General features: G+C 42.0%; 1 protein-coding gene across 1 annotated transcript; it reads left to right on the top strand.

Annotated features, from left to right (window-relative positions):
- Positions 1-2,106: 2,106 nt before the first annotated feature.
- Positions 2,107-14,812, top strand: LOC311495327 (aminopeptidase Ey-like). Its single transcript, XM_084554739.1, has 23 exons — positions 2,107-2,635; positions 3,023-3,120; positions 3,799-3,915; positions 4,681-4,882; positions 4,963-5,105; positions 5,250-5,386; positions 5,900-6,026; positions 6,366-6,520; positions 6,601-6,714; positions 7,699-7,842; positions 8,602-8,667; positions 8,751-8,816; positions 9,452-9,624; positions 10,552-10,631; positions 10,706-10,839; positions 10,920-10,975; positions 11,944-12,091; positions 12,162-12,253; positions 12,344-12,454; positions 12,746-12,913; positions 13,008-13,148; positions 13,967-14,048; positions 14,130-14,812. The coding sequence occupies exons 1-23, from the start codon at positions 2,505-2,507 to the stop codon at positions 14,295-14,297; spliced, it is 2,853 nt and encodes a 950-aa protein (XP_084410865.1). The 5' UTR covers positions 2,107-2,504; the 3' UTR covers positions 14,298-14,812.
- The last annotated feature ends 207 nt before the right edge of the window (positions 14,813-15,019 follow it).

Below are 15,019 nucleotides of genomic sequence, written 5' to 3' on the forward strand. Positions count from 1 at the left end.
TTTAGTAATTCTAAGTTCATACTTACCCTTAGTAAAAAGTAGTATACTTGAAGTTCATTTTATTAAGTATGCTTGAGTATAAGTATACGTATAGGAAGTATACTACAGACCATGTACTTGTAGTGTACTAGAAAGTATACTAATTTAATACTTCTTCAGACTAAATTGGAACATTTTTAAGTTTATAAAAGTATACTTTAAGTATACTTTATAAGGTCATTTTATGTTTACAAAAGTACACTTTCAAGTATACCACAAGTACACTCATCTATATACTACTAGTGTACTAGGTATATACTTCTAGTCCACATTTTAGTTTATAAAAGTACACTTTCAAGTATACCACAAGTACACTCATCTATATACTACTAGTGTACTAGGTATATACTTCTAGTCCACATTTTAGTTTATAAAAGTATACTTTAAATATACCACAAGTACACGCTTCAATATACTACTAGTGTACTAGGTATATACTTCTAGTCCACATTTTAGTTTATACAAGTATACTTTAAGTATACCACAAGTACACTCTTCAATATACTACTAGTGTACTAGTTATATACTTCTAGTCCATGTTTTAGTTTATAAAAGTATACTCTAAGTATACCACAAGTACACTCATTTATATACTGCTAGTGCACTAGGTATATACTTCTAGTCCACATTTTAGTTCATAAAAGTATACTTAAAGTGTACTTAAAACGTTCCAATTTAGCCAGAAGAAGTATTAAATTAGTATACTTTCTAGTACACTACAAGTACACTCATCTATATACTACTAGTGTACTAGTTATATACTTCTAGTCTACATTTTAGTTTATAAAAGTATACTTAAAGTATACTTTTATAAGTAAACTTAAAGTATACTTTTATATACTTAAAACGTTCCAATTTAGCCGGAAGAAGTATTAAATTAGTATACTTTCTAGTACACTACAAGTACATGGTCTGTAGTATACTTACTATACTTATACTTATACTCAAGTATACTTAATAAAATGAACTTCAAGTATACTACTTTTTGCTAAGGGCTGCCTGAGAATAATCACGTTTTAAGCATTTTCTCAATAACAAAGTCATTGACTTGTATTTGTCAGCGTTTAAAGTCTCACATAGCAAAGTGGTCTGCTCATTGGGGATTTGGCATTTTTAATTTTTAAAACATATTGTCACATAAAGTATTAATTCGTAAAAACCACACTGTCTATGGTAACAACCTCCTGTAGCCAGGAGCTAGCATGTATGCTAACTAGCGACATAGCAGGAAATCAGCAGCCTTGTTTTGTCCTGAAATCCTCTTCTAAGTTTATTTTAATATTTTAATATATTTTAAAAATGTAAACGTCTTTAGTATTTCTTTCTCGTCTAATTCATTGTTAGGTTAAAATCCTGTTAATCGTCCTTTGATTTAAACATTAAATTGCTTTTAATTAATGTAAAATCTTAGAGATGTTTTTTTATTGTGTTAAGTTCATTCATGAGATTGACATTAAATTATTTAAATACATTAATTACACGTTTTTCTTGGTGTAAATTTTAAATTTGTACATGATTTAAATATCTAATTGAAATAAATAAATGGACACAAAGGGGCTGAGGGCGCTCAGGAGACTTCAAAAAGTTTGTAGCTTAGGTGCTCTTCTGCGATGGGTGAAGTAATAATCCAAAAAAAAGAAATTACAGAGGCACTCTGAAGTTGAAGAAGTATCAAAAAAAGCCTTTAATTTAACATGGCAAGGACTGATTAAAAGCACATGAGCCCGGCTTTTTTTGATACTTCTTCAACTTCAGAGTGCCTCTGTAATTTCTTTTTTTTTTTTAAATAAATAAATGTTTAGTTTATTAGAAATATTACATTTAAAGTAGTATCAATATTTACCTGTTCATTTAAACTAAGTTAAACTAAGCTTCATTAGCAAACATGTAACTCCTCAGTCGACTGATCAGTTGACTGACAGATTGTCTAGCTTCTCAAATGTCAACATGTGTGCCTTCTCCTTATGATTATTTTACATTATTATATTTGAGGTTTGGACAAAATAACTCGTGTGAATGTTTTAATCTCTTTGAATTTTATTAAGATTTATGGTCTGAACACATTTGAACCTTAACTGTTTGAATTACAAGAAGTAACCCACGGTCAAATAAACAGGTGGACAGTAAACAGAGGCGATCTCAGCGTCCATGTCTGCAAACAGATTTACGGAGCTGGAGGTTTGACCCTTGGACACAGAGACATTATAAAATGTTCACGTCACAGGCGTGTGAATTCTCAGAGTTTTATGACTGATATGTGAACATGCACTAAAACATGACTGCAGATAATCTATCACATAGTTTATAGTCGCACCATTCCCATGATAGCTGTCCTCATATATCACCCGTTTATTACAGAGTGGGACGGGACATGATTGTGGAGGGGACCTTTAATCAGACGAGCTGAGGACTGGTGCCGGGTTCATGGCTCAGTGGTTCAGTCAGGATTCGTCTTTTTCTTTGTGATGGGGGGAAGCTGCCGAGTCAGTAAACTCTTCATTGTGAGCACGGTCTTAGCGGTGGCCGCCATCACCACCATCGTCACGTTGTGGACTCTGGCCCTGACAGGAGACGATGACACGGCTCCCTGGGACAGGTAGGACATGGTCTGACTGCTCTGTGGTAGATATGTCTCAGAGCCAGTGCAGGACGAGTAGGTTTAGCTTAGCATTAAGGGAATGGATGCTCCTGTGAAGTCCTAAGACTCAGCTTTACATTTATGATGAGCACAAACTACAGGAGGTCCAGAGCTGACCTTTAACCCTGGCTCAGAGACTCAAACACTAACACATGTGTCTTCTATAAAACTGGACTGAGATGATGCACTGACATCACTATGAATTATTAAACCTAAACTCCCCACCAGTCATGTAGAGCTAAAGACTTGGAGCAAAAGTCTTCTAGAAACAGTTTCAGGTTTTTTTGGAGGACTGAGAACCTTCACAGTATGGTTCTTCTCATTTTTGATGCTTGTTGACTTCAGGCATCGTCTCCCCACGGCTTTGGTCCCTGAGTTCTACACCATCACCCTGTGGCCTCGTCTCAGCCGTGACCCAAACACCGGCCTCTACATTTTCACAGGTGATTAAACTTCTTTATGTACCAATGTCACAAAGTCGTCCACTCAGAGTCCTACTTAATAAAAGGTACAGAAGTGTCCTCAGTTAAAAGGACGTTGAAGGTGTCCAAGGCCTCGTCCTGCAGTGAAACCTTCTGGATGGATTCCTGCTGGAGATTCGTGGCCACATTAACCAGTCTGGACAATGAGGACTTGATAAAATGTCTTCTTATCTTCACACTGAACTAGAACTAGACCAGAATGGTCCTGCAAAGACCTGCAGGACCAATCAGATTGTGTGGGTGGGGCTTAGTGTGGTGATGGACAGAAGAGTAACAGCTGTCATAGACGTTGTCTTAGCGCAGAGGAGTTTACAACAAAGTGGCTGCAGAGTTCACGATCACGAACAGTTAACAGCGATAGAGGCATTTGTGGAGGACGCCTCAATCACTTAATGTCACATATTCAGTCGCTGTGATTGGTTGGAGGATTGTCCAGGTGATAATGTTGAAATGAAATCCAACTGGAGCGTTATCAGATTCCAGTATGACAGTGGAGTGGGTGCATGGTGGAGAAGGAATGTTTGGGGCCGGTTTAGACGGAGCTCCTCTGGTTAAACATTTATTTTCTCTTTTAGTTTTTAATAAGATGCTTCAACCTTGACTTAACGTTCAGGCTTTTTGTCCATTTATATCCATCAGGACATTCTGTCGTACAGTTCGAGTGCGTAGAAGAAACCGATCTGATTCTGATCCACTCCAACAAACTCAACTACACCAAGTTGAACAACTCACACATCGCCAGGCTGGTTGATGCAGGTACAGCACACACTCATGTAAAGGTAGAGTCTGGATGCATCCATTCATTTAGTTAACACACTCACATGGTTCGTATGAAACTGCCACATAATTCACTTCTTTAACAACAAAAGGAAAAACACTGTCCTCGCCCATGGGCAGGACTATGTGAGAAACTCTGGAGAAGTTTTAGTAAACACTTTAAACCCAGTAATGACCCATTTACAAACCCAAAGGACAAAGGACAACAACGTCCACATTTTATCCAGAGAAGACAGATGGTTTGAAAGAGGAGTAAGGAAAACATCAAACTGTCTGAACATCTGTCCTCAACAAGTTTGATTGACGCCTTTAGTCTGGAGTCTCTGGACATTAATGGATCATCAGAGAACCATTGATTGGAGACAGGAACAGGTGAGTATGAGGTCATTACCAGACTCTAGTCATGTGACCTTCAGGTGATAAACACCTGAACTCCCCACCAGACATTTAGAGCTGAACACTTGGAGGAAACGTCTTCTGGTCCAGATGAGTTTGGTTCAGCTTTTGCTTCTCGTGTCTTAAACAGAAAAACAATCAGCAATGCAAACAAACTTTTTCTTCAGCAACTGCTGATGTTCATGATGATGTCAGTCTCTCAGACTTTATTTTATTAAAAGATTGTTTGGTTATTTAAGAGTCCTAAACTGAAAGAGTAATGAAAGGCTGCTGGCTGATGAAATGTGACTGTTTGCAGATGACTTTCTTATATTCACTCAGGTTGAACACGTCTCTTTTCCTCATCAGATCTTCCTCCTGAAGATGGTTGGTCTGCTCCCAGTATTAAGTTTTCCTGGCTGCAGCCTAAGACTCAGTATCTGGTCATTGAGTTGAACGGTAAATTGCTTAAAGGACAAAGGTATCAGCTGTACACCGAGTTCACCGGAGAACTGGCCGACGACTTGGCCGGCTTTTACCGGAGTGAATATGAGGAGGACGGAGTCCGAAAGTAAGTTCTGTGTTTAGATCTTCTTTGATGGGTGAATCTCAGCTCTCGACACTTTGTTCAAAACATTTTATCGGTCACAGGATTGTCGCCACCTCTCAGATGCATCCAACTCATGCCAGGAAGACCTTTCCTTGTTTTGATGAGCCAGCTATGAAGGCTGTGTTTCATATAACTCTCATCCACCCGCCTGGAACCGTAGCCTTGTCTAACGGCATGGAAACAGGTCAGAGTCCCAACTACATGACTGACCAGAATCAGTTGTAGATGATTGACGGGAGATACAGGAAAACATGTCATGTCTGTTAGTCTGCATCCTCCTCATGTTCCTCATGTTCCTCATCTTCCTCATCTTCCTCGTCTTCCTCAGATATTGTTAACACCACCATTGACGGACAAGATGTGACACAAACCAGGTTTGAGCCGACAAAGAAAATGTCCACTTACCTGCTGGCGATCGTCATCTCTGACTATTCACACCTGAAAGCCACACGGGGAGACACTCTGGTAACTGTCTGAGACGTGACATCTTCATATTCTTAATGTTTTATTAATTACAGAACTTCAAATTAATGTTTTATTCTGAATATATTTCACTAACTGACCCTTTGTTGGCCATCTGATTAGTCTGCTAACGACCAACCAGAAGGCTCCTATCAAAAAGTCCTATGGCATCAAGTCCGAAAGAAACTTGTAGACGTAAATCCGTAATGGTGACTCTACAAAAACAAGAAAAAGATGCAGTCAGCTACATCGGAGGAAACAAACAAACAGAAAAACTGAAAACTGGTGAAAAAACATTTTTCCTGTGTCAGCTAACGTTAGCATGGTTGCTAACCACATGGATATAGTTTCTCTACCCTAGCAACAGTAAAACTAGAAGTCAGCCCTTGACAAAGCGTAAAATCCTTCTGATTGGTGGTCAGCGGACCAATCAGGAGGTCAACAAAGGGTCAGTTGTTTGAATCACTACATTTATTCATAGTGAAAAATAATTCACACAAGAATTTGTGTGGTCAGGTCCGTATCTGGGCTCGTAGGAAGGCCATTGAGCTGGGACAGGGAGACTATGCCCTCAATGTGACCGGACCCGTCCTGGACTTCTTCCAGTCGTACTATAACATCTCCTACCCTCTGAACAAGTCAGGTGAGTCTCCTCTTTCCATTCAGTTCATCTTTAACCTTAATTCATGGGCGTTTGTGTAGTTCAGATTTGACAGGTTTGTCACACGAGGAAGTAAGACTGGATGAAATAACAAATTTCAAAATCTAACAAACAAAAGCCAGTGGACGTTAATCCAACAAAAAGGTGATCCAGAATAATTAAAAAAAAAAACTAAAAGAGGTCAAAAAATACCAAACTAAAAAACAACAACAGGTTATAAAATAATTTGCGCTGCTGGACCCTGTGAAGTGATGTTATATAAACCCGATTTTTCGTGTTGATAGTTATATTAACAGCTAAAACCTTGTGTCCTCCTCACAGATCAGATCGCTCTCCCAGACTTTTATTTCGGTGCCATGGAGAACTGGGGTCTGGTGACGTACAGAGAAACCAACCTCCTCTTTGACCCCGTGACCTCCTCCAACAGGAACAAAGAGACCACGGCCACCATCATTGCTCATGAATTAGCTCACATGGTGAACTCTGTTTGTGTCTCTTGATGTTTTGCTGGTTGATCAGTCAGCTCGCCGGCTGATGCCATGTGTGTGCGTTGCAGTGGTTTGGGAACCTGGTGACGCTGCGCTGGTGGAACGAGGTCTGGTTGAACGAGGGCTTTGCTACGTTTGTGTCGTACCTGGGGGCGGACCACGCTGAGCCTACGTGGAACGTGGTGAGAACATAGACCGTATAAAGATGAACATATCATCATATCATTAGCTCCACCCCCTCCATGTTAGTGGGCGGGGCTTGGGCCAAACTGAAACACTAAAATATACGTCAAATATATTTATTTTCAAGGATGGTTTCTGTCATTTTAGGTAGTTAGTATAATGTTGATGAATGTTCAAGAGTCACTCTTTTGGATAATTTAATTTTAGTTATTTGACACTACAGAAACAGGATGTGACATCATGGCAACCACCAGCTGCCATGCCAACCACTCTGTAAAGCATTGTAAAAAAAGATGTAATGAATAAGTCCAGAGTATAATCCATCATGTCCTTGTACCAGGTGGAGGTAGAGCAGAGCGTAGTATTAATTAAACTAAAACATGAGTGAGTCTGGAGGAAGTGTGGGCGGGGCATCAATATCACGGCTCCACGTGGCTCCGCCCTCAGACCGTACTGATCAGACTCTGGATCCAAACTCACAAGATGGCGCCGCCCGTATCCCCGGGAACATAGAGTCAGTTTGACCAATGAGAGGAAGAGGAGACGTGGTGTCCATATTTATATACAGACTATGCTATAGAACATCAGTGTTAATGTTGACGGCCATTTTTGATTAAGTCTTTGTCATTTTAGACATTTTTATCTTTTATAGTTTTAGTAATTTTTGTCAACTTTTAATTATTACATTAAGTCAAACTGACAGTAGCAGTGAAATTTATATGTTGTCTTTAAATTAAATAATAATCAGAGTTTTCCTCTTTTAATAAAGTGTAAAAAGTTCTTAGATGAGTCTTCTTTAACTTCAGAGTTAGCTCACTGACTGCGTCTGAGTCACAGAATGAATGAATGAATGAATATTTATAGTCATGGTCTTTATTACCAGTCTTAACACTGATGAGAACACCATGCTGCATTCACTGACATTAAAATCTGCCGTGGTCAGACGTCTTATTAACTCGCTGCTGTCGGTCTGTTTGCTCCAGAAAGACTTGATCGTGCTCGATGACGTCCACAGAGTGTTTGCAGTTGATGCCTTGACGTCGTCTCATCCTCTGTCCTCTCAAGAAGACGACATCTTCCTGCCGGAGCAGATCACTGAGCAGTTTGATGTCATCTCATACAGCAAGGTGGACATAGAGGATCAATACGTACCGGCTAGAACTGAGTTTAACGGTCGTATGTCTCATTCTTGTGACCTCGATGTCTCAGGAGCATCTGGAGGGAGCTCCTTCAGATTTGTCTCAAACTTTCTGTTGAACTCACAAAACATGTTTTTATATACAACTCAACAGTTCAAACTATTAAAGTAGACGATCAAAGTAGCCTGGAGGCCAAACAAACCTCCTCCACATACAGTTTTTTCTTCTAGTAAAGTTGTTCAGAGTCTCTCCTGCTCCTGCCAAGATCTGCTGGGCCAATCAGATCGTGTGGGTGGGGCTTAATGTGGTGATAGACAGGAGAGTAGTAGTCATAGACGTGGAGTTGAATCCTAAACAAAGCGTCTCCAGGTCAAACTTCCAGCGTTTCCAGGCTGGTGATGAATCAGCAGTAGTTACGCCACCTTAAATTAAACGTCAAATGGAAAAGAAACGTGTTGTACCCCAAAAATTCAGCAAATATAGGCGTCTAGAAACCTCCAAAGCTAACAGGTAGCTAACGGATGGCTAACTTGATGTAGGAAATGTAAAGCCTTCACCATTTCTGAGACTGTCAGCGATCACACCACAGTTGATGAGCTTTAATTTGCACATGGAAGGTGGTGAATACCACAAGAGGGAACTGTTCAACCACAACCACCTCACTAATGTTCATCTACACTGTATAGTATATTTTCATATATTTAGTGTTTTCTGATTGGCCGCCTCTTTCTGTCCGTGGCCTCTCAGGGTGCAGCAGTGCTGAGGATGCTCTCTGACTTCCTGTCTGAGCCCGTCTTCGTCCAGGGACTCAGTGTAAGTTTAATGTAATAACATGATGATATTTACGTTTTGATGTGAAGGAGCTGAAACTGACGGTGTTTTCATTTTGTCTGCAGAGTTACCTCGACCACTTTGCCTACAGTAACACAGTCGGAAGTGACTTGTGGAAACATCTACGGATGGTAAGATACTGGTACCGGGTCCAGCACAATGTTCTGTAGTCAGCTGGTCATACGACAGGCTCATATGTCTAAAGGATCAGCCTTTAACCCTATAAAACTGTCCAAGTGTGTTTTGTTACTGATTTAAAAGTTTTAGTTAAAACAATAAGAGTATGTAGCATGCCTTGGTGACTGGTTTCCCTGGGGAGATACATGTGTGAACAACATGGAGGAAATCTCCATCTTCTTCTGGATTGTATAATGATCACAATGGTAGAATGTGATGATGTCCAGGATAAATAAAATGTCCAGAGGTTGAATTGTGTGTACGTTGCCTCCTGTAGTGGAATCAGTAGGATTTTGTAGCCAGATTCACTTTCAAGAGGTAAAAACCCAACGTGGAACACTTTGGGTTCTTTGGTTCTCCACATGTCCGGATGGAGAGTGGGCCTGGTTCTATTGTTACTAGAACCTTTGTGGTATTTCTCTAAACTCTTGGTCCAGTTCTAGTCAAGGGGTTGCTGAATGAGTTCAGAATGATATCATTGCTATCAGGGTGTTTTCTACTATCTGATCTAGAAGATGTTTTAGTTTATCACTAATTAATCAGACACAGCGTTAGTGACTCTGGGTAATGAGTCTGATTGTTCCTTCAGGCGGTGGACGACAGTAATGTTTCACTTCCTCATCCTGTTGATGACATCATGGACCCGTGGGTGCTTCAGATGGGCTTCCCTGTGGTTACCATAGATACGACCACGGGGACGGTATCCCAGAATCACTTCCTGCTGGATCCAGAGTCGGACGTCACGGTCGAGTCACCGTACAAGTACGTCCAGAGGAAACATGTAGAAAGAACGATGTCTAACGATAGCTCCATTCACATGGGACTAGTGTTACCTGGAGACATCAGGTCACTTTAGTCATTTATGATTTTAATTCTGTGCAAATAAGTCGTTAGGTATTGTGTTAGATTTTATTTATATGATGTGATCACGTCAGTAAAGGTGGAGCTGATTTAAATACTGACAGGTAGTTTGGGGATCACTACAGTTTTATTACTGTCCTGAATCTGAAAAGAAACTAAAGCAGATAATAAATGTCATGATGTTTAATATTTATCATGTGGTGTGATCAGTATTTTTGGAGCTGATCACCAGTTTTGACTCATTTCTTTAATCCTCTTATTAACATGAGAGAGGACAAATATGCAGCTTCAGGCAAATCTAGGTTATTATTAATGCAACAGATCAAACCAAAGATCAATACAGTCCAGCACAGCGTCGTTCAGTCGTCTCTGTTTTATTCATTCATCTAACATCGCTGTCAGGGCGTATCACTGCCCTCTGCAGGACACAACCATTCACTACAGCCACACTTCAGATTATGCTTGCTTTCCACAGTGTTATTGTTGTTTTATTCACTTCCTGATTCTCCAGACTACTGTCAGACTGAGGTCACAGTGACAGGTGGTTAAAACAGAGTCATTGTTTTATCATTTAATCTTGACTGCCTGTAGATTAACGTGGTGTAAATTTATAACAATGGCAGCAAACTTTTTGATTTATATGATGTTTTCAGTTTCCAGCTTGTTGTTGCTGTAAATCATCCCCAGAGACCAGGACTGTCTCAGTAGGAGGCTGTAAACGTGGTTGAACATGGAGCTCTATGGAGACTGACTCTGGTGGAGCCTCTAGTGGACGATGGAGGAACTGTAGGTTGTTTTTGACCTTTGCCCCTTTGCCCCCCTCCACAGCTATGAGTGGCTGATTCCTGTTCGCTGGATGAAGGCCGGAGAGGTCCAGAGAGACATCTGGTGGCTGCTGGAAAAACAAGGTGTGGTTTAATAACGACCGATAAGACGTTTAAATGATTCATTTCTGTGAATAATAATTCTGTTTCTGTGTCAGCTGTGAACCTGGACATGAGGAGCAGCGCTGCCTCGTGGGTTCTGGCCAACGTCAACGTTACGGGATATTACCGCGTCAACTACAACCTGGGAAACTGGGATCGTCTCTTCACTCAGCTGATGTCAGATCACCAGGTCCAGTCAGAAACGTTAACATCTGATGAAGATCAGCTTCACGTTTTACTGCCGCTGTAAAATCACCGTCTGTGTTTCAGGTCATACCTGTGATCAACAGAGCTCAGCTGGTGGACGATGCTTTTAATCTGGCCAGGTCAGAAACACAAATCCATTCATTAGGTACTCGTTAAGGCAAATATCTAATCAGCCAATCACATGCCAGCAACTCCCTCTCTGGTCCTAAATGTCCTAGAGTTGGTCTCCTGTGTCTTCCTAAAGTCTGTCCTTGTCTTCCTTGTCTTCTCCTAGAGTTGGTCTCCTGTAGTTTCCTAAAGTCTGTCCTTGTCTTCCTTTTCTTCTCCTAGAGTTGGTCTCCTGTAGTTTCCTAAAGTCTGTCCTTGTCTTCCTTGTCTTCTCCTAGAGTTGGTCTCCTGTGTCTTCCTAAAGTCTGTCCTTGTCTTCCTTGTCTTCTCCTAGAGTTGGTCTCCTGTAGCTTCCTAAAGTCTGTCCTTGTCTTCCTTGTCTTCTCCTAGAGTTGGTCTCCTGTGTCTTCCTAAAGTCTGTCCTTGTCTTCCTTGTCTTCTCCTAGAGTTGGTCTCCTGTAGCTTCCTAAAGTCTGTCCTTGTCTTCCTTGTCTTCTCCTAGAGTTGGTCTCCTGTAGCTTCCTCAAGTCTGTCCTTGTCTTCCTTGTCTTCTCCTAGAGTTGGTCTCCTCTAGCTTCCTAAAGTCTGTCCTTGTCTTCTCCTAGAGTTGGTCTCCTGTAGCTTCCTAAAGTCTGTCCTTGTCTTCCTTGTCTTCTCCTAGAGTGGACTGGATTCAGTCCAATAAATCTTTCAGTCAAAGTTAATGTAGTGTGGAGAGGGTAGCTGGTACCTTGTGTTCTCTACTCCAGAAATGTTCTGGTCATCCAACGCTGCCATAAACTCCCTAACCCTCTCTGGAAGATGTTTCTCCTTGACGCTGTCTCCAGGAAACTTTTCTCTTCTTTTAAACGTTCAGTGTTTGTTGTTGTTGTTTGGGTGCAGCCTTTGACTGAGTGGACTCCATGGATTCTGTTTAGATGATCAACTACTACCACCTCACCACACATCCATCATATTCAGTCTGTTGTGGTCTCTACAGAGCTCAGCTGGTCTCCACCACCCTCGCTCTCAGGACGACCTCCTACCTGAGTCTGGAGACAGAGTTCATGCCCTGGCAGTCTGCTCTGGATAATCTGCAGTACTACGAGCTCATGCTGGACCGAACCGACGTCCACCGGCCCATGCAGGTGAGTCCAGCCGTGGATGAGTTTGGGTTTCAGCTGCTGCAGATGAACCAGTGTCTCTGTGTTTCCTCAGGACTACATCCAGAAGCAGGTGACGCCGCTTTTCCTCCACTTCAAGAAGATGACTTCAGACTGGAGCCGAGTTCCTGACGGACACATGGACCAGTGAGTACACACTGATCAATGAGATCCACATGAATCACTGCAGACTTTATGAGCTGACATCATGTTATCTTTGTTAAACGTCGTGTGCAGGTATAACCAGGTGAACGCTCTGCGTACGGCCTGCAGGACCGGACTACCAGAGTGTCAGACACTGAGCTCCACCTGGTTCCAACAGTGGATGAAGAAACCTGAGGACAATCCGTATGTCGACTTTATTCACTTTATTTCTATGAGGACAGGAGCATCAGTCTGATTCTGAACTGTCTGACCCAGCTACAGAAGCCTTCTATGGCTCTGGTCTTTAAAGATCAGGTTCTCTTTGTCTACTTTCGGGACTTGTGTGAAAATTATCTGATGTTTTGAATCATTTTTATGAAGAAATGTAGAAAATTCTGAAACATGCTAAAACTTTAAAACAGCTCTGTTTATGTGAGGAGATCATAGAGGACATGAACAGCTTCTCTCATTGTAATGAGGTATTTGTCCCGTCAGGATCCATCCAAACCTGCGCTCGGTGGTGTACTGCAGCGGCGTGGCGACGGGCGACGAGGCCGAGTGGGAGTTTGTTTGGTCGCAGTTTAAGAGCGCCTCTGTGGCCAGCGAGGCCCAGAAACTCATGTCAGCTCTGTCCTGCACCAACAACACACAGCTGCTCAGGAGGTGGGGGCTCTTGGTTTTATTAAAACCTGGTTTTAGGGTGAAGGGCTCAGATAGACCAAGCTTTAATCACTTCCTGTCTCCTCTGCCTTCACAGGTATCTGTCTTACACCTTAAACTCCACCATGATCCGTAAACAGGACGCCACCTCCGTCATCACGGCGGTCGCCGCCAACAGAGCGGGACAGAATCTGGCCTGGGACTTCATCAGGGAGCAGTGGGAGTACATGTTCACACAGTGAGTGTCTCTGAGACGCTGAAGTAAGCAGTCCTATTCTAGAACTGGACCAAGAGTTTAGAGAGTTCATTATCTGTAGTACCGATATGCCAAGCCCCCCCCCATGAACACATCAAACCCACTACCATCCCACAGTAAATGTTCTGGTGGAATATACATATATATACTGTGTATATATTTTTGTATTTTGTTGTATTTTTATATTTTATATATCTGAGAGCAAGTTTCTATATTTATTCTATAATATAGTTTCTATATTTAATTTTTTATTTTTTTTTATTTTAGGCGTAACAACACCAAAGCAAATTGGTTGTATGTACGATCATGCTTGGCAATAAAGTCTTTTCTGATTCTGATTCTGACCACCATTAGACCACTAGATGGAGGCAAAGGACCACGTATGAAATAAGATTCTATCAGTCCAGTCACCATGTGGTTCATAGTTGATGTAGAATCATGTGGATAGACTCTAAAGGACAGAAGATAATTAAACTTTATCAGTTACATTTGTTGTCAGCTGTTTTAGGATTTGATGAAATATTGAAACAGAAGAAGAAACTCTGACACGATGACTTGGCTGTTTGTCTGCGTGTGTTCTCTGTTGGCTGAGGCTAGCTGGTTAGCTCCACCTACGTGATGTAATTTAAATGACACTTTCTGTATAAACTCCACTTGTTTAAAGTCTGATCTGTTAGAGACAACGTCCTGACTGGTTGTTATCTACAGAACATTCTTGGTTGACGGAGTAAAGACAAACGAACACAGAACGTGTGTAGATGTTTCCATAAGTTACTTCCTGCTGTGATTTATTTCTTCAGATACGGCGTCGGCTCCTTCTCCTTCGCCTCGATCATCACCGGAGTCACAGCGAGGTTCTCCACACCGGCTGAACTGCAGCAGGTACGTCCTCATGACACACCTCCTCCTGGTTCTCCTTCACATGTGGAGCTTCTGTGTGACCGGTTGTGACTCCTGTTGCAGCTGGAGGAGTTCGTGGAGGAGCACCGAGCGTTGGGCTTCGGCTCGGCCTCGCTGGCCGTGGATCAGGCCCTGGAGAGGACCAGGGCCAACATCAGGTGGCTGCAGCTCAACAAGCAGGAGATCCTGGACTGGTTCAACGGGCAGACCGGACCAGAACCAGAGCTGTGACGTCACCGCCTACATCAGATCTGATTGGCTGTTTGTCTCTGAGGACGTTTTACAGAATTATTCAAGTAGAAGTTCAAGTACAGTATTTACACCATCTTAGATGATCACTACCTGTAGAAATTCCTCCTAATGTTGATGTATGGACCGGTTCTTTCTGGTTCTGGTTTGTTCTTCTATCCTCTCCGAGTCTGGTGGTTTGTTTTCAGTCACTTCCTGCTTCGTTGTTTCACCTTCTTGTATTAACACTCCAGTTATTCTGGTTAAATGACATGCCAGAGGTTTATAAAAGGACCTGAAAGTAATCGTTTTATGTCTGAAGTCAATTAGAAAAGACTGGAGAGAAGTTTGACCCCAACCTCTTCCTGGAGTAGTTTAGTCTCAGCAGCTTTTAACTCTTTGTCCTTTAAATCCTCCAGGCTGCTGGAGGCGAGGCTCTGATGAAAAGACCCAAAGACCCCTGGTCTCTATGACCCTGGTCTCTATGGACCCTGGTCTCTATGGACCCTGGTCTCTATGGACTCTGGTCTCTATGACCCTGGTCTCTATGACCCTGGTCTCCATGGACTCTGGTCTCTATGGACTCTGGTCTCTATGACCCTGGTCTCTATGGACCCTGGTCTCTATGACCCTGGTCTCTATGGACTCTGGTCTCTATGACCCTGGTCTCTATGGACCCTGGTCTCTATGACCCTGTTCTCTATGGACTCTGGTCTCTATGACCC

This window comes from Chelon labrosus, assembly GCF_963514085.1.
Source record: "Chelon labrosus genome assembly, chromosome: 11".
Classification (NCBI taxonomy): domain Eukaryota; kingdom Metazoa; phylum Chordata; class Actinopteri; order Mugiliformes; family Mugilidae; genus Chelon; species Chelon labrosus.